Source organism: Mustela nigripes, chromosome 3, assembly GCF_022355385.1.
Source record: "Mustela nigripes isolate SB6536 chromosome 3, MUSNIG.SB6536, whole genome shotgun sequence".
Classification (NCBI taxonomy): Eukaryota; Metazoa; Chordata; class Mammalia; order Carnivora; family Mustelidae; genus Mustela; species Mustela nigripes.
The window spans coordinates 15,865,685-15,889,939 of NC_081559.1; the positions used below are offsets into that span (position 1 = coordinate 15,865,685).

Genomic DNA, 24,255 nt, shown 5'->3' on the forward strand with positions numbered 1-24,255 from the left:
CCTTCTTCACTTTTCCTGTCCCGTGGTTGCCCAAAATTGTTGGAAATTTTGCTTAACTCTGTGTTCACTCATGTAACCATGCAGATACTGCTCACTCTTGAGCCAATCCTGTGATTCCTTCCTGTCTTGTGCAAATTTTTGTTTTCCTGGAGCCAATCTATTTTATTTGCTTAGTTTTCTTTGTGTCTCATGCTATCTTTTCTCTAATGATTGTATAAAATGACTCTGTAGTACCATTTTCTTTAGATCTAAAACTGTCCTAAAATCTAACAATTTTGTATGTTTCCTTGGGAACATCATGCCTGGAGCCCTTCGTGGTGCTGATCAGGTCAAGATCGGTTGCTATCTGTACTCCTGCAAGACTATTAGATTGAGGGCTATCGCTGTCCCCCCCCCCCCGAAGATTTTATTTATTTATTTGGCAGACAGAGATCACAAGTAGGCAGAGAGGAGGAAGTAGGCTCCCCGCTGAGCAGAGAGCCCGATGCAGGACTCGATCCTAGAACCCTGAGATCATAACCTGAGCCAAAGGCAGAGGCTTAACTCACTGAGCCACCCAGGCACCCTGCTATTGCTGTTTTTTGGGGGGGAATTCCTTTCCCGTGTCTTATGTGTTGGGTCCTTTTGTTTCCTGTAGCTCTCATTTTGGAGGCACATGTTCCCCTAATTGCCTGTGCAGACTGGCTGGGGAAGAAGCTGATGATAAACCCAGCCACTAGATTTCTGGGGTTGGATGGGGTAGTGCGGTTTGAATGCTCTAAACCGGGGGTACTTGAGCTCAGCTTCTCCTGCTTCCTTACGTGCACTTTCTGCATTCTTTTTAGCTTCATCAGTGACCCATCTCTAGCATTTGAGAGGAATAGTCCTTTTGTTGTTGGAGAAACGAAGTTAACCATTAGCGGGTAACAGTATCCCAATACTTTCAGAGACCACTGATCCCTCACCATTCCTCCCACTGCCATACTGAAAAGAAGTCTTACAGCCAGCAGGAGTCAAGTGGATGAGGTCTTCATGGTTCTCTGCGAGTTACATTTTTATAAACACAGCCAGCCGTACTCTTCTAATGTAAATTAAAATTCTGTTTTCTTTGTCTTAATTTCTTCAGGGGCAGAGCATAATGCTTGTGTTTGAGTAGAGATCTAGAGACTATGGGGGGTACCATAGAATGCTTTAAACTTCTTCATTCATATTTTCATAAAGATACACACAAAACTGTGTCTGTCAGAGCTCTTCTTTGGAATTACCTTATACGGATGCCAGCATCTTAGCCTCAAGAATCCTGGGATTTAATTGGCTGCATTGAGTAAATCTTGAGTTGTATGAGTTTGTATTCTCAAATTCCTATTAAAATTCATTTTGTAGCAGAATGCTTTCTAGGGTTTTGTAATAATTAAAAAAAAATTATAGCTTATCCTTTTCTTTGGGAACATGGCTGCTTCCCTTCTTTGGCTGTAGACTTTACATTCCTTTGGACCACACAAGCTTCTAAAACCTTGGCATCCAGGTCTTTGGACTATAAATTTCACTGAAAACAATGAACGGAAAGCATGAACCAAGATGGGATTGGGAGGGAGTCAAACCATAAGTGACTCTTAATCACACAAAACAAACTGAGGGTTGCTGGGGGGGGGGGGGTTGGGAGAAGGGGGTGGGATTATGGACATTGGGGAGGGTATGTGCTTTGGTGAGTGCTGTGAAGTGTGTAAACCTGGTGATTCACAGACCTGTACCCCTGGGGATAAAAATATATGTTTATAAAAAATAAAAACTTAAAAAAATACGCTGTTTTCTTTAAAATTGTTTTCAAAACACCATTTTAGCATTACTAAATTAGTAATGGTTTAATGTTTTGGAAGTTTTTCATACTGGGAAGCTTTTGAAATAGCTGTATCAATTAAGATACAAGTGCAGTTTTTGCTAATTTCAGAATTTAACATTTGATTTTCCCGATAGAACTTTGGTTTTAAGATTGTAATGTATTTAATCCTGAAGATTTATATAAGGCTTTTATGCTTTTATGCATTTAACACTTAGATCCTAGAAAAAGGAAGTTTCATTTCCATATTCTTATAGAGTGTGCTGTGATAATGTAGGCAGTAGATTTGAAAATAATTAAAAATTGTCCTTTATTAAAAAAAAAGGAACTTAGATATCTGGACCATTTTTTCTCCTCTCTCAAATAAGTTTAGGTTAATTCCAGGATGAAAAAGAAACCTTTAAAGTCCTTTATACAAAGAAAGCGGCTGAGATTATGGTTACCTCATAAAGCCGAATGAAAAATGACATGGGGTGATTAAGATTCTTTTTAAATATTTTGTTGATAATATGAATTAGAAAGTGAAGTATATGACTTGATACTTAAATATTTTTCTTCCGTCTTGAAGAGGAGAATAAATAGTATTGTCAGAACTTGGATTATGAGATAAAATTGAAAATTTATCCTGGAATTGTTGGTGTTTTTATACTGAGACTACTTTTGTTAAAGGTAATATGTCACAAGCCAGGGCAACCACAATCTTCTTTGTGATTTATTGTGTATTGCAGTGTCTCTCACCTAACCCCCCACCATAAAGTGGGAGGACTCTAGATGGTCTGTGAGCCAGTAGATTCCTATGGGTTTTTGAATTTATTAATTTACTAGTCAAGCATTGAAAACCCCACATTTGGGGTAGAGGTGGGGAAGACCTGTTTTAGAATGAGAAATTAGTCTCTTTATAAATGAAAGTAATATACAATTCTCACATTTTTATTTTGTTTCTCTGAGTAATTCTGTTACTTTGGAAATAGAAGACATTTTTCCTTAAAGATGTTTATAAATTAGTGTATTTTCAGGTTATACAGCAAGACCCAAGAACAACTGACAGATTGAAAAGTGTAAATTTTGGTGTTTTGCTCAGACTTTCTGCTCAGAGTTGCACAATAATTTTGGAATCATGCTGAACCTCTGAAAACACTTTTCCTTATTGAAGTACAGTTCACACACAATGTTACATAAGTTTCAGGTGCACAACATAGTGATTCAACAACTTGACATATTAAGCTCACAGCAGAGCTCTAATCTGTTGCATACTGTGCTGTTAAACACCATTGACTGTATTCCCTATGTGGAACACTTTTTTTGATACAGCGGAGATTTCTTCTTGCAAGAAGTTTCTCTAACTTTAGGTTCAAAGCCCAGAGGAGCTTTGAGGTTCTAGATGTTGCAGGTGTCAGAGTTGGAAGGGCTTTTTAGGATCACACAATTCTTATCCTGTAGCCTCCTTGACAGATGGCAATGTAGCTTGACTCTTTACAGGAATGAAGAACTCACTACTTCTTCATACAACCCACTCCATTCAGGCACAGCTCCTTGTGAAAGGTCTTTCTCATGCTCCAATTCAGTATGCCTCTTTATTGTTTATGTAACTCTTCTGGAGCAGGACAGAACATGCCAAATCTTTCTTGTGCATGACAGCCTTTTAATTTGGTGGGACTCTGACTGATCTGGTCATTTAACTTTTACAAATTCACCTATAAAAGCTCAACCAAAGAAAGTTGGGGGATAAGAATTTGAGTAGTATAGCTAATTTGACTTACGTGAGCCATGAGCATGTATTCGAGAGGAAGCACGAAATGACTCTGCTACTACCTCTGTTGTCTCAATCTCCATATGATTATGGTAGTGTGTGAGTCTGTCTCTGCTGAATATGATTTTAAGTGTTTAAGATAAGCATTTTTCACAGTGTTGACTCCAACATAACCCATGTATTTTATCTCATGCTTAACTGAAAATATAATAATTTCCTGGATGAAAAATAAGTAGTGTTGGACTTGAGAGAGATGGTTGTCTCTAGCATGATGTTTCCCTGAGAGATGACTAATGATGATTTTAACAATGACAAGATTTCTGTCTTTGATAACTTGAGCCCAGTGCCATATAAACTGTGATTCTCCTATATTTGAAGTGGCGAAAGTGTTTCCCTTGGTGTTCTTTCATTTAAACAAAAATTAATCACATCACTGTGTAAGACTGATGATTTACAGACCTGTACCCCTGGGGCAAATAATACATTATATGTTAATGAAAATAATTTTTTAAAAATCACATCTTACCATGAGTGAGCTGGCCCTATTTCATTCCCCATATTGGTGTTCTTCTCTTTGTTAATGATTATCCCTTAAATTTTGAAAAAAAAAATGCGTTAAATGTGGGTGATCACTTAGAGAATGAGAGTGTTACATGCTCTGTTCCACAGTAGTTCACAGGACTGTTGTCATAGCCCAAGATTGTGGTAACATTTTTAACATATTTGTCATACTCTTAACTCAATTAAGCCTATGGTTCATTAAGCCTCTTCTTTGGGTCTTGGAAGTTTTAAATAATTGATGGTCAGTGAACTACATTTTCTGTTGGTGGGTTAACTGGGCCTCCCTGTCTTTTGGCACTTTGACATTCCTTTCTCCTCCTAAAAATTTGTTCTTCTATTTCTAAGGAAACCTGTTCTAAACAGCTTTTTAGTGGTCTTCATTTATTTAATTATAGAAATGGTCATGTGTAAAGGGAAACTAGGTATTTCAGGTTGAAAGAAGAAATCACATTTTCCGAAGCAGAAAGTTTCTTTATGTAATTTTTTTTTTTAAAGATTTTATTTATTTGAGAGAAAGAGAGAGTGAGAGCAAGAGCAAGAGAGCACAAGCAGGGGAAGCAGCAGAGGGAGATGGAGAAGCAGCCTTCCCACTGAGCAGGGGGCCCCATGTGGGGCTTATTCCCAGGACCCCAGGATCATGACCTCAGCTGAAGGCAGATACTTAACTGACTGAGCCACCTTGATGTCTCTAAACATTTTTTTTTTTTTCTTTGAGAAAGAGAGAGCAAGCATAAGAGCAAGGGAGAGGGAGAATCTTAAGCAGTTTCATGCCCAGAGCAGAGCTGGATGTGGGGTTTGATCTTTAAACCCTGTGATTATGTCCTGAGCTGAAATCAAGAGTCAGACGCTTAACTGCCTGAGCCATCAGGCACCCCTTTATAGAAATATTTTTTAAATGTAGCACACCTACAGGAAAGTGCACAAGTAAGTGCAGCCAGCGCACACATCAAGAAATATAACATTCCTCCAGAGGCTCCTTTGTGGCTCTTTCCCTCTCAAGGGGTAAACGGGTCTCCTGACTTCTAAGATTGTGAATTAATTTAGCCTGTTTTTGAGCTTGTTCATGGAATCAGAGATGTACTTTTTTGTACTTGGCTAAGGTATTTTTTATTATGAATTGGGTGAATATTCCCAAGTTCGTTCATTGTGATCACCATCTAATATTTATCCTTTTTTCCCCTTTGTTTATCTGATGAATAACATCAGTTGATATTTGGATTTTAAACTACTCTTACATTAAGAAAATAAATTCCACATGGTCCTGATGTATCATTCTTTACATATATCACTGAATTTTGGTTTACACATGTTTTATTTAAGATTTTTGCTGCTGTATCCATTTTTTATGAATTTTATAACTGGTAATATGCTTGTAAGGGGTTGGTATCAATATTATGCTGTCCTTATAAAATGGGAGTCAGGAAAATTTTTCTCTAGTTTCTAGAAGTATTTATATGAGATTGACATTCTTTCTTCCTTAAAACATTAAGAAGATACTATCTGTGAGCTTATCTGAGTCTGGTTCTTAAAATTTAATTGTTATCTTTGTGTTTCTGTTTTCAACTTTTTGTCAATTTTGGTAAGTTGTATTTTTCAAAGAATTTGTTCATTTTCTTGTCAATTTTATAAGTCTATTTTTTCCCCAAATATTTTTAATATCATATCTGTAGGGTCTATGGTGGTGTTGCCTGCCTTTTTCTTTGACAGTATAAATTTTTTTTTTTTTAAGATCAAATTTACTAGGTTTTTGTCAGTTTTATCATGTTCATAGAATGGAGTTTGCTCTTTTGTCCCCTCTTTGTTTCCTTCCTTCTGTGTTTGTATTTGACTAGCTGTTATTTTTCTGGCTTCTTGAATTTAGTTTTTCTTTTTTGCTTATTTGCACTAACGGCCATACATTTGCCATTAAGCACTGCTTTAGCTGCATCCCACAATTTTTTTTTGTTTTAATTATTTTAGGTTAAAAACTGTTTTCTTACTTTCTTTATTTTTCATATATGGATAATTAAGAACTGTATTTCCTAATTTCCAAATAGCCAGACATTTTCTAGATATCTTTCTGGAATTGATTCAGCTTTGGTCAGAGAATATATTCTGAGTGATTCCAAACTTCTGAAGTTGATTATAAATTCTATGTGCACTTGTAGAGAATGTATTTTGTAATTTGGGGATACAGTGTCTTGTATATATGGAATTAAATAAATTATGTCAGTTTGTTAGTTGTATTCGTCAGATAGATTGTATCTTTGTTTCCTATCAAAAGTCTCACTGTGGAGGACATTAGGAGAAGGAAAGGAAGGTGAATTGGGGTAAATTGGAGGGGGAGATGAAAGATGAGACACTATGGGTTCTGAGAAACAAACTGAGGGTTATGGAGGGGAGGGAGTTGGGGGGGATGGGTGAGCCTGGTTGTGTATTAAGGAGGGCACATATTGCATGGAGCACTGGGTGTAGTGCACAAACAATCTTGGAACATGAAAAAAATAAAATGGTAAAAAAAATATATATATATATTTTCATGGAGTAAAAACATTATCCATTCATATGTTACCCTTTTTGTACCGTGACATTTATATATTACTTTAACTTTGTTGATTATATACATAAAGCCTAATAAAAGAAAATGTTCACTATGTTTTAAAAAAAGTCTCACTATGATTTTTGGATATATTTTTTAATTCTTTTTTTTCTTTTTCAAGTTTTTATTTAAATTTCAGTTAGTGTGCCTGTAGTGTAGTATTAGTTTCAGGTGTAGAATTTAGTGATTTATCACTTACATACAACACCCACTGCTCATCACAAGTGATGATTATACCCATCACCCATTTAGCCCACCCCTACGCTTTCCCTACAATAACCATCCTTTCTCTATAGTTAAGTAGATTTTTTAAAAAATATCTGTCCATTTTGGCAGTACGTGTTGGAGTTATGTTATTGGGTACATAGGTTTAGGATTGTTTCTTAACATAGCATTGACCCTTTTATCATTGTGAAATGTTCCCCTTTACCTTTAGTAATGTATCTTAAAGTCTCCTTCATCTGATGTTGGTGTGGCTATATCAAGCTTCTTTTGGTAGGATGATAGATTTTTCAAACTGTGAGTAAATCTACAGGTGGACTGATTCACCTTCATTGTTTACATAAATTGAGGCTTATAATTCTGTTGAATTTGCTGGGTGTTACTTTCAACTTAGCATTTAAAAACCCTTAGTGCCATTCTAGTTCTTCTGAGTTCTTTAGAAACATACTTGATTAAAGGGACATCAACTCATGTTCTTGTTATACCCTTTTCTCAAATTTGCATTGGTTAATCTTTTTCAGGAAGTTGGAGAAGTTTTCTAAGTCAGGGCGAGCTCATAATCTCAGTAACTATTACAGCCTTTTCTGGTTAATTCTATCCTTTCAGGTGTCAGTGCTGCTCTCGTAGGCTTTGCTCAGGCATCATTTTCAGGAACTGCTTTTTCCCTACACTGTGTGTTGTTGGTTATTCAAACTCTTGCTCTCTACTTGCCCCCTACTTGCCCCCAAACAGTCTCTAGACCTGTTCTGACTACTGTCTCTTTCCTGGGTGCTATTCTGGGGCATCTTACTCTGACACACTTAGGGAAAGATTTTGGGGCCTTCTCTTATTGCCCTGTTGTGTCCTTTACATTTGGACTTGAATGGGCTGCATTGTGCAGAAGGCCAAACATCCTCCATGTTTACTAATGATGAAGCAACTGAGGCCTAGAGGAATGGTGACTTACCTGAGTCCATGTACTTAAGGAGCAGCAGAGATGGATTTGATCCTCTTGCCTTATTCTTAGATACTTGTGTTGTTGTTTTTTTAAATCACTTGTTTTCTATGTCTTGGCTCTGCTGTTTATTAAGCATCTAACCTTGGGTAAGTCAATTCACCTACCTGTGACTTGGTTTTCTCATCTAAAAAATGGGTTGATAACTATTTCATGAGGCTGTTCAAGGCTAAAGAAGCTAATCATACAAAACTCACAGTACCCATAGCACCTGGCCTATAGTAACCACTAAAGTTATCTGCTATGACGATGATGATCAAAATGTTGAAATCTTATTTTGTGAATGTATTCCACAAAATTCATGAAATTAAATTCTACATAGAAGATTTTAATTTTCTATTAACTTTTAATTTTTACAATTGTTCTTCTGTCCCAATGGGTGAGATTATTTGTGTGAAAACATTAAGTCACCAAGAAACCAGCTGCACTACTGAGCTCTGTAATTGGGCACCACTGATAAAATAGTGCTTTTCCAACATTAGCTTTTTTTTTTTTTTTTAATAGTGCTAATTTCACTTTTGGGCTTAGCTGCCATTGCAGGCTATTTTTTTCTCTTTTTGGACCAGAAGCATTTTGTTGAGAACCACCCATGTTTTTCCTCTTTTGATGGTTGACATAATCTCAGTGCTTGGTAATCAATAGCACTGTAGTATCTGGTTTGCCAGTCTACTTCTCCCGATACTGCAGATGGAAAATTACTGTTCTTCAAAACTCTGGCCAGTAGAGATTTTCTAAGGTATTAGTGTCAAATTTCATGTCATCTACCCAGAGTGAAGGATGTTTATTGCTACTAATATCTATGCCTTGTTGGAACAGTTTCTACATCGATCATTAGAAGTCCTCTGTAAAATGGTCGTCTTTCCATAATGCATATGCATTTGTTTCCTTTTCCAGTTCATCCTTATGGCTATTTTTAATTTTAAAATTCCAGTAGTGTTTAAGTTAACTGTGTATTATTTGAAGTTTACTATAAGATACTCTCAGAGGAAGCAATGTTTGTTATTTTTCAATACTTTAAGGACCTAAAAATGTAAGTTATGAGATTTATTGTATAACACATTTACTAGAGATATTTTCAAAATAATTTACATTTTACATATTACAGATATTTTGCAAAAGAAAGGTAAATTAATGTCACAATCCTGAAAAACACAGTAAACTTTTCCAATTGATTAATTGTGTGAAACTAGACATATATGTGAACATCCTTCCATGTTCCATCAGTTTTATTCCTGGTGGTAATAAAACTAAGTAAATGAAATGCAAATCCTGACTGCAAGGTAATGGTTGAAGTTTTTACATGCATAAAGGAGTCAGGGTGAATTTATGGTCTTATAATGGCTGTTGGCTGCTAATATTGTATGTATATTTTTAAAATGATATATAGCTCCATGCCCAAAATGCCATGGAGGCAAAATCACAGTTAGTACGTGCTGTGTTTGTTGATTTACCTCCCTTGGACATGTAAAATATTAACTGAGATGACTTTGATAGAGCTTGTCTGTTTTTGTTCCGGATTGGGTGTGTGCCTGTCGTGAGTCTCCTCTTTTCTGAAGTGTACAAAATGGCAGTATCGATGGGAGATAGTCATGTTAGAATTGCAGTTTTTTAATATTCTAGTGGTATGTAGTTCACTTAAAAAGTTTTTTGGATTGAATATATGATTCTAAAATGTTCAAAATAACTTTTTTACTTGATTTAATACTGTGGGACTTTTTTTGGTACTCCTCGGAATCACAATTAGAAGAGTAGAGATAAATGTCATAGATGCAACTCCTAGGTCTTATCTTCCAGAAGGTCTTAGATCCTGCAAGCATGAGAGATGGCAAAATGCTGCGTGACTTAAGAACCCCATCACGCTGCCACCTGTCTGCTCCTTCCTGTGCTGCTGGTCACATCCCGTGCCCTCTTACCCCCTGAGTTTTCCTATTTTAAATCCGACTCCTTGGTTTTCTCCTGTGTTCCTACCTCTAGGCAGGAACACAGGCACACTTTAACATACACTGCAATAGTTGGAGGTAGTTGTTTACCTCAGTCTTAGGTGATAAAATCTGCTTTTATAAACTGAGCATGAGAAAAAAGGAGACAACTTAATAGATGTCTGCTTTCAAGTAATTGAAAATATAAAAAAAAACACAAACTCTTCAGAACTCTTCAGAATATATCACCTTTTATAAACATGGTTAGAATCAACAGATTTCATCTACAGTGCTGTAATATAGCAAAAACCAACTCAATGGATATTAATAGAAATTAATTAAATTGAACTCCCTTTGTAAGAAGGCAATTTTGACAAGGAAAATGTAATACCCTATAGATTTCAATTAGAAGTCCTGGCTATATTTCGAAAAAAATACATTGCTGATGGCATGGCCATAGCCAAAAGACTGAATTCCCAAAGATTATAGGGGGAGTTCTTTCTTTCTGTACAGTCCAGTGGCTGTTAGGTAGTGTTTTATCTACTCTAGTATTCTCCTTATTTAGAATCCAGTCTATTGTACTATTCTGCACTATTGTAAAGCTCACCTTTTATAGCACAATCACCTTGAATTGGTAAGGATCTCAGATTAAAGAATCTGATTGATGGGTGTGCTGTGCTTTTCTTTACCTGGTTATACAGTGACTGCTCCTATCCTTGTGATCTCGCTGGGTAAGAGAATCAGGTGGTTAAAGTTTCCCAATCATCAGTGTTTCCACTTACAAGGCTAGTATTAGAAGCAATGAAATTCCTTTCATTTTACTTGGAATAGCTCTTCAGGTACTCTATAGAAAACTTAATTTTTGAAATGTCAAAGGAGAATTCCTTTGGATTTTTTTTAAGCCTATGGCTTTACCAAGTCAGATTACTAAAAAGCTATATACTCGGGCTACATTTCAGTAGCCCTCTGCATAGATGCTTTGAAAGCATTATTATTTAATAGTATATTCTTGCATTTTATTGGGGGCCAGGTAAAGAGGAGCCTGTGTGACAACCATTTCTATTAGTTTTTGTAAAATTGCAATTGAATTCTGGACTATGTTAGTTCTTATCCCTTCTAAAGATTCATATGATAAAGGCTTAGCACTTTATCCTAGAAGAATTATTCGCACTTTGAGAAGCTTTCTAAGAATCACAGAGCCAAACTGATAATAGCTCGGGTATTCTGGTAAAAAACTTGCTAATGTTTTTCTTCATTCACTGGTTCATGTCTTTGTCTCATTATTCTGGTTGACCTTCGTGTCCTTTCTGGAAGTAGGCAGCTGCATCATTTAATTCTGTGCTGTAGCGTCGGAGTATTTAACCACATATCAAATTGAGAAAATAATTCTTTCCCTTAAGCCTTACTTTCCTAAGCAGATTTTTAAAATAGTATTTGGAAATCTCCTAAATCACTTCTCCTGTTCAGCGAACTCCTTGTTCAGCTCCAAACACGGTTCAAGTCGCTGCTGTGTAGAGCTCTTGCTCTATGTGACATCCCAAATCTTGGGGAGGACAGGCATGGGGTGTGGAGATTTAAAAAGATGAAGAGGTCAGCGGTTACTCCGCACCATTGATAGATTCTAAACTGACGACTGTTGCCATCAAAGATTTCTGCCTTTTGATTCCCCCCACCACCCGCCCCTCGCCTACAACTTTGGGAATCTCAGTCTGAATTTCTAATCCCATTTCAAAGAGTGCCCTCAAAAAGTTCTTTTTTCTTCCCCCAAAGTATTCTTGGGGTTACCTAAATGAAAGTTATAAAAAATTTCTTGAATACACTTTTCAAATAACTGTGGCACTTTTATCTTTGCATTGTAATTTATCTTCTAGGATAATTGATGAAATAGGTTTGCTGTGATTTACTGATCTCCCTGAAACAGGATAAAAATGGCAAATGTTTATCGAAATAGAAGTAACATTTATTTTTGGTGTTCAAACATTTCGTTACTAAAGCCCATTTTTAAAATTGTCAACTTTTTAAAAAAAAAATTAAACTGTATTTTTAAAAAGTCTACATCATGAAACTTGTTGATTGTTGTATCATAGGATCCTGGCTACTGGGTGAAGATTCATCACTTAGAATACACAGATGGAGGGATCCTGGACCCAGATGATGTTTTGGCAGATGTCGTTGAAGACAAAGACAAGGTAGATGACTAAAACTCTTCAGTTTTCCTCCGTAGAGCTCCGCGTTTCCTAGAGATTGAGATCCTTAACAAATGCATGTGTCAGTTATTATTAAAAGATACCATCTGTTCAGGCTTTACCTGAACAGCCCATAAATCAAAGTTCCTCATCAGTTGTTTGGAAAAACTTTGTCAAGGTTTGGGAATCTGTTCATGGTGGTCTAATTAGCAGACACTTCATTCCCAAGAGTTCCTCATGTGTCTCTATAAATTAGTGTCAGGCACCGAGGCTGCTGGAGTTCCCATTGCCACTGCTGGCGCTGGGGTTTCTTCTTGGCCCTTGCTAAACAGTTAACTCAATACCTGTGATTTGAATGTGTTTCAAAATAGAGAAAACAACAGGCAGACAAATCTTATGAGGAACTATGGTGAAGATTTTTTCTTTTTTCTTTTTTTTTTTAGAAAGTAGCTGGCAAAAACCCATCTTTTATTATAGTTTTTATTTTCATTTCTAAAATAAAAACAAAATACTAAATGGAATATTCCAAAAAGTTGTAACATATTTTGCCACCTGCTTGGGAGTAACCCCGTTGCAAATATCTTATTTTAATTAGATTTTTCTTCTGATGATAAACTGGAAAAGGTGTGAGAGGAAAATTCAGTGGCCTTACACTGAATTTTTGCAGTTGAGACACATTGTTCTATGGCCACTTCTGTGTTGGGCTCCTCTTATCAGTGGTTCCTGTGTCCTCCCGAATTGAACCACAGCTTTCCCTGAGGGATCCTGGCTTCAGTGTTTCTTCTCCTGTGTGTCCTCAGTGCTGTTTGTACTAGGCTAATTTATGTGTGTTTATGTGTTTCTCTCTTTTGTTTTTCTGCACTCTCTGGTGTGTGTGTGTGTGTGTGTGTGTGTGTCTGTGTATGTCTGTGTGTGTGTACCAACTGCACTGAAATGTAAGTGATTTAATGAACTCGGGTAAAATTTACATTTTTCCTTTTCTGTAAGATCTTTTTGGACTGTTCAAATTTCCAAAAGTCTTTGTGGACATTCTGTCCATTTATTTGCCCTGTTTTATGTTGGAACTCAACCCTGGTTTGCTAATTTGCTTTGTTTTATAATTACTCATTCCATAAGGAACTTATCTCCCGAAATATATTGTAAGTTCTATGTGACATGGACCAGAAGATTTTTATTTCCTTTGTGTTCCTTGTATTAATAATATCTGGTACATTCTCTTATCCGATTCTCAAAGAACACTTACTGCTTGGTCTCCCAGAAATTAATAATAATATTTACATTGATAACTTTAAGGGCCGACTTTCACTTCGGTATTTCTGTTTCACTTTCTGTCTACCTGCAGCCAGCTTCTTATTTTGACATAGTCTAGGCATTTGGTCTGTTTGTTAATGAAGAAGGTCTTCCCTTCTCAGATTTCACTGATGTCCATTGTATTAAAATTAAACGCCAAAAAGTAGCAAGTTTATGAAGGGCCAGAAGAAAATGTCTCACCCCAGCCTTGTCCAAGACCTAATTATAGGAAGGATGTTCCCATGAATGGTGCTGAGGGAAATCATTTGTCCTACAGAGCTCTTCCTTTAGAGAATTCTTTTTAACTATCCTGGCAGTGCCCTTTTAACTATAATCCATTTACTAGACACAGAAACTGCTTTTATTATATGTAATCTTGGTTTTAAAGGGACTTCACTGCTACTGAGTCAGGTGAAAAAAATGAGGTAGTCTGTTGAAATCCTAGCAAAGGATGAGGGCTGTTTGGGTACAGGTGTACCTATTTCCTTAATGTACTTTCACATTAAATACACGACGCCTAATTGGTATTGTGCTGCAGAGCAGATGAGAATGTACGCTTTGGATATTGCTGGGGAAAAAAATACATGCTCCCATTTTTTCCCTTTTAAAAATAATGTCAGTGAAAAAGCATCACTTTTTTTTTTTTTTTCCTGACATTGTCTCTGCAGTCTGAAGAGTTTCTGATAGTTTACGTATCTAGTATGGAAAGAAGGTTCCACCAGACTTTGTTTGACCATCCTTTTTTGTAAATTTAGATTGAGAAGTAATAGGAAGTGATACTTCTAAATGTTTAATGATCTATCAAATTCACCCAAATCCATGGAGACAATATCGAGCTTAGATAAAATTACAATCCACCTCTTTTCAAATTGGCTATCTAATAATCTCTTGCATTTACAATATGGAATGCAAGCCCAAAGAGGCATGGGTGGATGTACAGAATCCTTGGCCAATGCCACTTACCCCACTCCCTAGGAAAGCCTCTCACTACAGGTAAAAATTTGATAGCCCAACCCTAGCGGAGGAAGCAGCAGAAACAGAAATTTAGAATCAGAAAGCAGAGCTGGCTGAGGCCATTTATTTAGTGTCAGAGCCATCTGGTATACTTCTGCAAAGACTGAAATTAGAGGCTGAATGGTATTCTACTTAAAATCACACGGTATCCTAAGTAAATGACTTTCAAAACCTCTGGTACCAGAGGTGGTTTGCCTTTGGTCTTATCTCAGTTACTCTTTGGGCCAACACAATGCGTGGTGCACATGGTGCTTCTTTGGGAGATTTTTTTGGTCCTGTTTCGACTTGCTTTCCCAGTAGAGTCCCTTCACAGGCAAGCCTAGATAACCATGTTGCACTATTTCTATGCTATGTTTTCTTGAAATATTATTGGAGCAACTTTGGAATTTTGTATCTTACAATAACTAATATTTGTATAAAATCTTATGCTGTGACTTAATTCTCCAGTTGTAACACCCATTCTTCAAATTCTCCTGTTTTTTTGAATCTGTTTGATGATTCAAGTTCTTTGGGATAAATACATGAAAATTTACAGTTTTACACTAATGCCTTTTCTCTGGCTGCCCAAGGCTACTGACGTAGTTCACACAATAACAACTACTTAACATTTTATGGAGTGGTTTTATTTCATAGTGACCCTGTGGGCAGGAGCTATTTGTTATCCCTATTTTTAGTTTCTGAGAATAGCCGCAGAAATTGTAAGTGCTGGAGATCACACAGGTTGTCCGTGGCAGAATCAAACTAGAATTTAAATTTCCATACTCGTTTGTTCTTCTGCAACGTGCCAAGCAGTGTGTTGGTTGTTTGATTCTATAATTGCTGATTATGAAAACTCATGAATTATAAATAAGCATGAATTTTTTTTTTTTTTACATAGCACCATTGTTAAGAAGAGATAGGTAAGAGAACTATGGAGTTTAACAAGGTTATTTTGAATTAGTATGTCACACGTATATAAATTCAACTGTCTTTGCCTGAAGCTTGTACCTAATTTATTGTGAAAGTACGTTGCCTGTGTTACTGTCCCGTTCTCCATGTCCCAGATTACTTCTGTGAGGACTTGGTGGACTACATTTTTCTAAAAACTATATGCTGTTTTGTAGGAGAATATATTCTATAGTTCAGTAACTACTTTTCAGAAAGATTGCCAAATGTGCACAAATTATATGTTTTGTTATCTGCAGTAGACAGGGTGTTAGCCTCTAAAGATATCTAATCCTAATGTCCAGAACCAGTGACATGTATGTTACATGGGAAAGGGTCTTTGCAAATGTGATTAAGGATGTTAAAATGTGGGGAAATTATTCTGGATTATTTGGATAGGCGGGCAAGAGCGTCGGTATTAGATACAATGTGAAAAGAATTGACTGTCCAATGCTGACTTTAAAAATGGAGGCAGGGGCACCTGGTTGGCTCAGTCAGTAGAGCATATGACTCTTGATCGTGGGGTTCTAAGTTCAAGCCCCATGTTGGGTGTAGAAATTACTTAAAATTAATAAAATCTTACAAAAAAAAAAAAAGGGAGCCAAAGAATGCAGGTAGTTTCTAGAAGCTGGGGGGGGGGGGAGGAAGGGAGGAAGGAATGGATTCTCTTCCAGAGCTTCCATCAGTCAGAGCTTCCCTGCTGACCTCTTGATTTTAGCCCAGTGAGACCTATTTCAGACATCTTACGTCTGGAATTACAAGTTTGTGTTGCTTGAAGCCACCGTGTTTGGAGTAACTTGTTATAACATCAGTAGGACATTAATACAGTGTCTCTTATCCTATTTTAAACTTTTTAAATGATGATGAAGTTTTCACTAGTTGGACTTAAAGATTTTGTAGGACAAGGAAAATGTCTTATGCTTCTGATTAGTTGATCAATCTGTTCATTCTTTCCAAAGTACATCACAGATCGAATCTCCATTTGTGGGGTGAACCTCACTCTTTAGGCCTTGATTGCTGTGCTTTTATCTTGTGTAGAAATAATTTCAGGGTCACACCAGAGCTATATAGTATTGACTTATCAGTTTCTCATTGTAATATACAATACTGCGAAGAAGTCTACAGACTAACATCTAATAAAGCCCATGCAACACTTAGCATTAGCTGATATTTTTTTTGAGTATGAGAACATGAGTATTGAATTTTTTAAATGATTTTCTTCCTTATTATTATTATTATTATTTCTTGTTTGTAGAAGGCAATGGCAATATGATACTGAAATACAGCAGTGCATAACTTGTTATGTAAATTGGATTACTGCCATGATTTTACAGTAAGTAAATACATATACAAAAGTAAACTTTTATTACATGGTAAGGTACAATGAAAGACTGTATCTTTGACTAAAATTTGACTATCACAGGGGTTAATTTTGGAAAAATGCCCAAATCCCCTGGATGCTAATGATGGTGGGTTGGCCTTAGGGATCACACATGGTATCTGGGACTCCAGTATTAAAGTTTCATCCTTTATTAGCTGTAAGTTTTTGGGTAAGCGTCATGTCTATTAGCCTTAATTTGCCTGTTTGTAAAATGGATATAATGTTGCTTTTTATCTTATAGGGTTAGTGTCTGAAAACTGTATTAAGTTTTCAATATAGTATGGTACACAGTAAGTGCTCAAATGTTAGCTGTTGAATCTTGTAGTATTGTAGGTGTATTTTTTTTTACCTGTGCATTTTGATTTAAACATTAAATGTTTTAAATTTAAGTATTAAAACATCAAAGGATATATAGAGTACATTCTGCTTTTTTAAAAATCTCATGAAATTTGTTTGAAAGTTATTAAATTGTGCAATAGTTTAATGGGAAGCTACTTTATTATGACAGAATATTTGTATTCATTTATTATTGAGAAATCAAACTGCCAGTATGACTAACTTTAACTTTAAAACAGGAATCCTTCTATCAGAACACACTGCTTGGTAATAGAAGCATCATTCAGAAATCCAAGGTGTCTTTGAAATGGGAGACTGTTTTGCACACTGAACTAGTGACCTAAAACTACACAGTCCTTAAAGCCCAAGTCACTCTCTGCGCACACTCTGTTGCCCCCTAGTGGAATCCACAGCTACCTGGAAAGCAGCTCGCAGGAGACACTCCCTGAATGTAATGGTGTGTTTGGCTCTATTTCATTATCAGTTTTGCTGTGTTTTTAGTCCAGCTCAGACTGTGTAGTGGATAGTAAAACCAGACTGAATATTTCAGCCAATGGTTGTTATTTCTTCACGGTTCTCAACCATACCAATGCTTACCTGTGCTTTTATAAGCCATCTTACAAGGGCTGAAGCAAGATCTTCGCTTTTAAAAAACTCCTTTTCATTTAGACTTCTTTCCTCTTCCTCTTCACTGGTTGAAGGACAAATGGCTGATTGTGATGGAGTATATAACTTTTTCAGTATGAAACTGGACAGTTTATGCAGTTTGTGTTTTTCTGTAGGTAGGGGATACTTAATTAAGTTAGACTCCTTAAAAAAAAAAAGAAAGGTCTTACATTAATTACCTCATTTTGAGTCATTTTGTCAGCAAGGCCTCATTTGAAGGGAAACACCTGTTTTAAGCCCTGTGGGTTTTTTTTTTCATTTTTGTTTTCTTTTTTTCTTTTTTTTTTTTTTTTTAACAAATCAGAATATAGTGTTTGGGGGATTTTTTTTCTTCTCAAGTTTTTCTTTGGTTTATGGGTGTTGAAGTTTTGAAACTGCATTTGAAGGGAAGTTTGCAGGGTGTTTCAAAAGTCCATGCAGAAGCCCCTAAAGATTGCCTTGGCCAAAGAAACTCCATCTCAGACTTTGTGAGGATAGATATTCTATGCTTATTGAATTACAAAATTATAGAGTCACAGAACTAGAAGAGACCTCAGCAGTCACGTGACATAAACCCATCCCCCCCAAAAAAAAATCTGAACCAGGAGGTTTAAAGGGCTCCATATTTCCAGGTGATGTCTTTTCTGTGTCCATTTCTGCATTTCCTTCCTAGAATGCTGGTAACATCTGACACATGTTAAAGCCACTCTGTTTCCCTCCCTCCAACGAGGCTTCCTCCATTTGGCTTCCTTATTTTTATTGATAGGAATATCTTCTCTTAGTCTTTCAGGTTTGAACCTGCCCTCGTTGATAAAATGTAGTTAATAAATCCAATCCATTCTTTTCTTTAACGTGTCACATGCGTCTGCTGCTCTCTCTGCGTTTCCACGGCTACCAAATTTATATCCGTGAGATCTCAGACAAGGTTATTTAATTGATAAGGAATTGGGGGCCTTGCCTTTAGCCCCCACCTCCCTGTTCTGTGCCATGAGTGCAAGCCCCGTGGCTCAGAGCTTGGATTCTTGACAGGGAAAGTCAGTTTATTTCTTGGCTCTGCTATCTGTTGTGTGGCTTTGGGCAGGTTGCTTAATCTCTTTGTCCTTAGTTTCCTCATGGGCAATTGGAGCTAAAAAGTGGACCAAGTGTACAAGTTAATACATGTAAAGTATTGAGGAGAGTACCCGTCCTGAAGTAGGTCATCAGTGAGTGTTAGGTGCTATTATAATTAATATGCTACTATTTTGTATATAGTAAACTATTCCTGGGGCACCTGGGTGGCTCAGTTGGTTAAGCCTCTGCCTTCAGCTCAGGTCATGATCCCAGGGTCCTGGGATCAGGTCCTGCATTAGGCTCCTTGCTCAGTGGGGAGCCTGTGTCTCCCTCTCCCTCTGCTCCCCCTGCTCCTGCTCATGTTCCGATTCTAACTGCCTCTCTCTCTCAAATAAATAAATGAAATCTTAAAAAAACCCTCTGTTCCCACACTGTACTGTACTACTATTACTACCATATAATACTAATATAATTAGTACTATTACTAATGTTACATTAGTTAAGTCCTTTCATTCCTTTCAGTGTGTACTGAATCCAGCTTCTCCCTCTCCCTCTACTCCTCCTTCCCCCGCTCATGTTCTGATTCTAGCTGCCTCTCTCTCTCAAATAAATAAATAAAATCTTAAAAAGAGCTCTGTTCCTACACTAGTACTATTACTATTACTAGTACTATTACTAGTGTTGTATTGGTTACATCCTTCTATTCCTTCCAGTGTGTACTGAGTCCAGCCCCAAATCCATAGCCATATCTGGATTCAGCAGCTTCAGAATGGCCCCAAACTCGCTCTCTCAGACTCCGCCTTCTCAACCCTCAACAGTAATGGAACTGCTATACTGACTGTTCTCTTTCTTGCTTCCGAGCCTTCTGGATGTTTCTCTTGTCTGGTGTGTCCTTGTCCCTACTTCCTGCCTTATCGAGGGTTTATTCTGTGGTTGACCCTTGAATGACACGGTCTACTTCTATGTGGATTTTTTGGATAAATACTGTATAATACCAAAGTGTGTTTTTTCTTCCTTGTGACTTTCTTAAATACATTTTTTTTTCTCTAGCTTACTTTATTGTAAGAATATAGTATATATAGTATATAAAATACATGTTAATCAACTGTGTTGTTAGTAAGGCTTTTGGGCAACAGTAGGCTAGTCGTATCAAGTTTTGGGCGAGTTGAAGTTACACGTGGATTTTAGACTACAGGGGGTGCCGGTGAGGGCTCCTAACTGCCCATGTGCTCCAGGGGTCCACTGTGTATGTTCTAAAACGTAAGCTCCACAGAGAGAGGGTGTTTGTTGTATTCCCTGCCGTATTCCCGCTGTCTGTGCCAGCGGGTGGCACTTCGTAGCTGTTCAGGTAGCTATAGAGTGGAGTAGAGGAATGAATGAATGGATGTTTACGTGTGTATGTTTTAGGTCTTTAGTAAGCCCTTACCAACATTGAACTTTTTTTTTTCCTTGATAAATGAGAATGATACATGTTTTCTTTCTCATAAGTGTTATTGGGAAGGTTGAGTAGTTGTATGTAAAAATAAAAAGGAAATTAGAAAGTGCTATAGACATAAAGGATATATTTCTGCTGCTCAATTCTTAACCAATCTTTCAAGATCCAGATCAAATTATATATTTTTTTCCCTAGTCAGTGTTTGCAGACTATCCCAACCCTAAATAAATTCTCTGTGCTCTGCAATTTTATAAAATCATTTAGCAGTCCCTTTGAGAATAATACACTGTTGCTTAGTTACATGTATCAATTGCCATCTTAGAATTCTTAAGAATTTTATGGTTTGGGGCATCTGGCTGGCTTGGTTGGCTGGCTGGGGTTGTGAGTTCAAGCCCCACATTGGGTTATAGAACTTAAATAAATGAAACAATAAAATAAAATAGTAAGTACTTAAAGCCAAAACCAAAGCAAAAGAATACCCCCCCAAAAAACAGTATGGTCTAACTTAAGCATTTATTTTGTCTCCCCAAATGTCTTAGATGCTTCTTTATGACTGAGATAGCCTTTTATTTTATTTTATTTTATTTTATAGATTTTATTTATTTGAGAGAGGGGAAAGTGTACATGCAAGAGAACACAAGCAGGGGGAGCTTCAGAAGGAGAGGGAGAAGCAGGCTCCCTGGGATCATGACCTGAGCCAAAGGCAGATACTTAACCCTGTAAGGCACCCAGGTACCCCCAGAGACAGCCTTTTAAAATATTTTTTTAACAACTGACGTGTTACCTGTGGTTTAGCGGTTAATAAACGCATTTGATTTTAGTTAGAGAGCTGGTGCTTGAATTGGAGACTTCTAATTGTCCTTCATTTTCTCCCACAAAATTATGTTGTCTCTTTTAAATATTTTATTAAGAGGCAGTTTGTGGGCACTTTTCAACCTCAAAGGACCACTTTGGAATCCATGCCTTTGTGACCTTACTGTGGCAAAGACGAATGATGTTGGGAAGTAACTTCAGGCGAAGTGATCCACATAATGGCCATGTCCAATTTGGTTCTCCCTAGTGCCTTCTGTAGTTTAGCTTTTTGGCAGCTATAGTGTATGTGCGTGCATCAGAAGGAGACCATATGTGTGCAGATCTGTGTATGCAGAGTTGTGTCTACGTGCCCTATGCTTGGTTGATGCACACTTATATGATGCAAAGTTTTTATCAGATGTTGGAAAGAAACGAAATTTTCAAGATGGTGGTGCTGTTAACTTAGGCATTTGAGTACAGTGAAGAATAAACAGAGGAAAATGTTTGACATAAGTGGAAAACTTCAGGTTTGGTTGAAGGGAGAAAGCCAGTAAAACTTGAGATTACAGTAATGCTTTACTTAGAGCAAAACAATGTAATTCTAAAAGAAAAAAAAAAATCAGTGAACATTTTCACCATTACAGCATTCCTTTAGCTGTATATTTTTGGACCCAGTTCTACTGGTGTTCTCTCTCTCATTGGGGTCTTTTGAATCTCTCTATGCCCAAGAGGTGTTGGGACCATTATTATCTTTTAAATAGATCTGTTTTTGACTTATATAACTTACAAATGGCAATTTCACCTCTTGGTGCTCATTGGGTGTCATACTGTCATTGCCTAAGCCTACGTCAGTTCAGTCAGAATGAATTCCCCCAACACCGAGCTAAAACCTGCTTCACGGAAGGCATATACTGTAGAGTGTTAGGGGACAGAGCATTAGGCTTCGGCAGTTTGAATCCAGGTTTTTCTTACTATTCTAACCGAGCTCAACCTCTGCTTTCTCATTTGTAAAATCAGATTCCCTGTCTCATGGACATCACTGGGTTTGTGGGAGGAACAAATGAAATTAGAAGCATGGTAACACTCTGAACTGGGATGTGCCAAACCAGCAGAGCCCTTTGTTCTTACCCCGTGGGAACAGTGGTTCTGAGGTGTTTGAGCAAACATTTACTTGCAGTCCAGGAGGGACTTGCTATGGAGAAGGACCCTGAGCCAGGCAGAGAGGGATGTGAAAGAAGTTTGGAAGGAAGGAGGCTAGTTGTGTGTATGTGTGGGGTGGAGTCCTCTCTTTGTATCCAGTGAGGTGTCCAAGAAAACAGGGACCTTTTTAACCTGGAAAGAGGGCAGCCGTGAGGGTTGTAGGAAGAGGCGGGTTACTGAGGGGTTACATTTACCCTTGGGAATTGAATGGCTGGGAAGCAAATATATCAGAGCTTCTACATGTAGACAAGCAAGGACGGAATGAACTGTATACAAAGACAGTTTCCCAGAGCTTTCCAAGATTCTGGAATCTGTTATCATTTCTATGTATATACTTCTTCACTACTTAGTTCCTGTTTTAACGATTGGAAGGGAACTGCGTGCTTCTTTGGAGAGCAGAGGGGGAACACTCTGTCTTAGGAGAGATCTCAAGAAATCAGTTAAAATATTATGGAAAGAAAAGCACCTGAATATGTGAAACCGCATGGTTCAGGAAAAACAAAACAAAGCAGTAGGGATATGTCTGAGAACTGGCAAGCTTAGGCAAGCAACTATGTAGCTCCTTTATTTCATCAGGAGACTGTGAGCCTTCAGTAATTTCATGAGACTAACCATGGGCTACCCTCCTAGCTAATCTTTTACTGTGCAGGTTCTTGCCTTCCAGGAGCTCAGACTCACTTTATGTTATTCATGAGCTACATTGTGAAGCAGGTGAACTTTTTTGGAGCTGCTCTTGGAATCAAATGAATGTTTATAATACTCCTGTTGAGGTACTTATTACAAATTCCATTTATATGTATAGATGCCTTACATTTATAGATACATTTTTAGTAAATAAGAATTTCCTCAAATTTGGCTTTTAAGAACTGTAGCTTTTTAAGGTCCTATAAGTATATAATTTTCTGTTAAAAATAAAGCGTACTTCCCATCATAAATATGGAAACTTCACTTAGAGAATTTTGGCAGGATTACTGCACTTTATATTTGCTGCTTTAAGTTTTTAAGTTCTCTTTTTAGCTTCCCTTCTTCTGATGTTATGAATCAATTTTGAAGGATCAAATGACATTTCCTGAACAATAAAAAAGACTGTGCAGACTTTAATCAGACGGGTATAATAGCGTAAATTCTTATTCATACTACCTTTATTAATCTCAGTCCAAAAGGTTCCAAGTAAAACTCACATATTTACACAATACTTCATTATAAACAGAACAGAAAGACTGCAAAATAATGATTTGAGGTGATTGTAATAGCCCAACAATCTGAAAAAATATATATATATTACATATAATATATATGGCATTACAGTCACCTCAAATTGCAAATTTGAGGTGTATTAGTACAAATTACAAATTACAATGTTATCATTGTAATAAAATTGAAATATATATATATATATATATATATGGCATTACAGTCACCTCAAATTACAAATTTGAGGTGTATTTGTACAAATTACAGTATCTGAAATATGCATATTTCAGATTGTTGGGCTATTACAATCACCTTCTTCAAGAAAAAGTTGAAGAATCTTCCCGTTCTTGATATCAAGGCTAGCACTTGACTTTCCAGACTCCTAGCTTAGTGTACCCACTGTGTCCCAGTTCAAAAATGAACCTAATATGATAGCATGATGTGATACTCTAAATAGCTCACTTCTGAAGTGGAAATCTTACAAAGGTTTTGGGTGATTACTTAAAAATGGAAATACTTAATGTTGTGGAGACTGGAGAGCCTTGGGACGGTCCTTGAGAACAAAGGGTGCAAGGGAACCTGCCAACTGTCCTCACGTGTTTGGAGGACCATAGAAGAGAAGGAATAAACTCATCCACTGGATCCCAACAAGTTGTTCCAATGACGTTTTAAGAAAGGGGGTACACAGCAGCTCAATACAATGAATCGCTCTTCCATGAAGCATATGCCACTTTGTTGAACACAGACCCTTAGTCCTTGAAAGAACATAAGCAAGAGTTGAGCAAACATTTGCCTGGAATTGCTCCTCTAGGTTTGAAGTGTGATACGACCCACAACAGGCCAACTGTGAGCCTCTGAGGCATGCATTTCTGTCTGGAAATACAGGGCTGGCCTGTGCATGGTACAGTGATGTTACTGTTTGCTTACTCAGCATTCTCCATTTTTGCCTTCCTAGGAGGGCGCCACAT

The 24,255-nt window shown here is 37.2% G+C and overlaps 1 protein-coding gene across 2 annotated transcripts in view; it reads left to right on the top strand.

The window, feature by feature from the left end:
- The window catches only part of PARD3B (par-3 family cell polarity regulator beta), a 1,033,909-nt gene that overhangs the window by 142,728 nt on the left and 866,926 nt on the right, over positions 1-24,255 (top strand). For both annotated transcript variants that reach the window (XM_059393291.1, XM_059393292.1), the window contains exon 2: positions 11,928-12,029. In XM_059393291.1, coding sequence (XP_059249274.1) covers positions 11,928-12,029 — 102 coding nt within the window. The remainder of the gene's footprint in view (positions 1-11,927; positions 12,030-24,255) is intronic.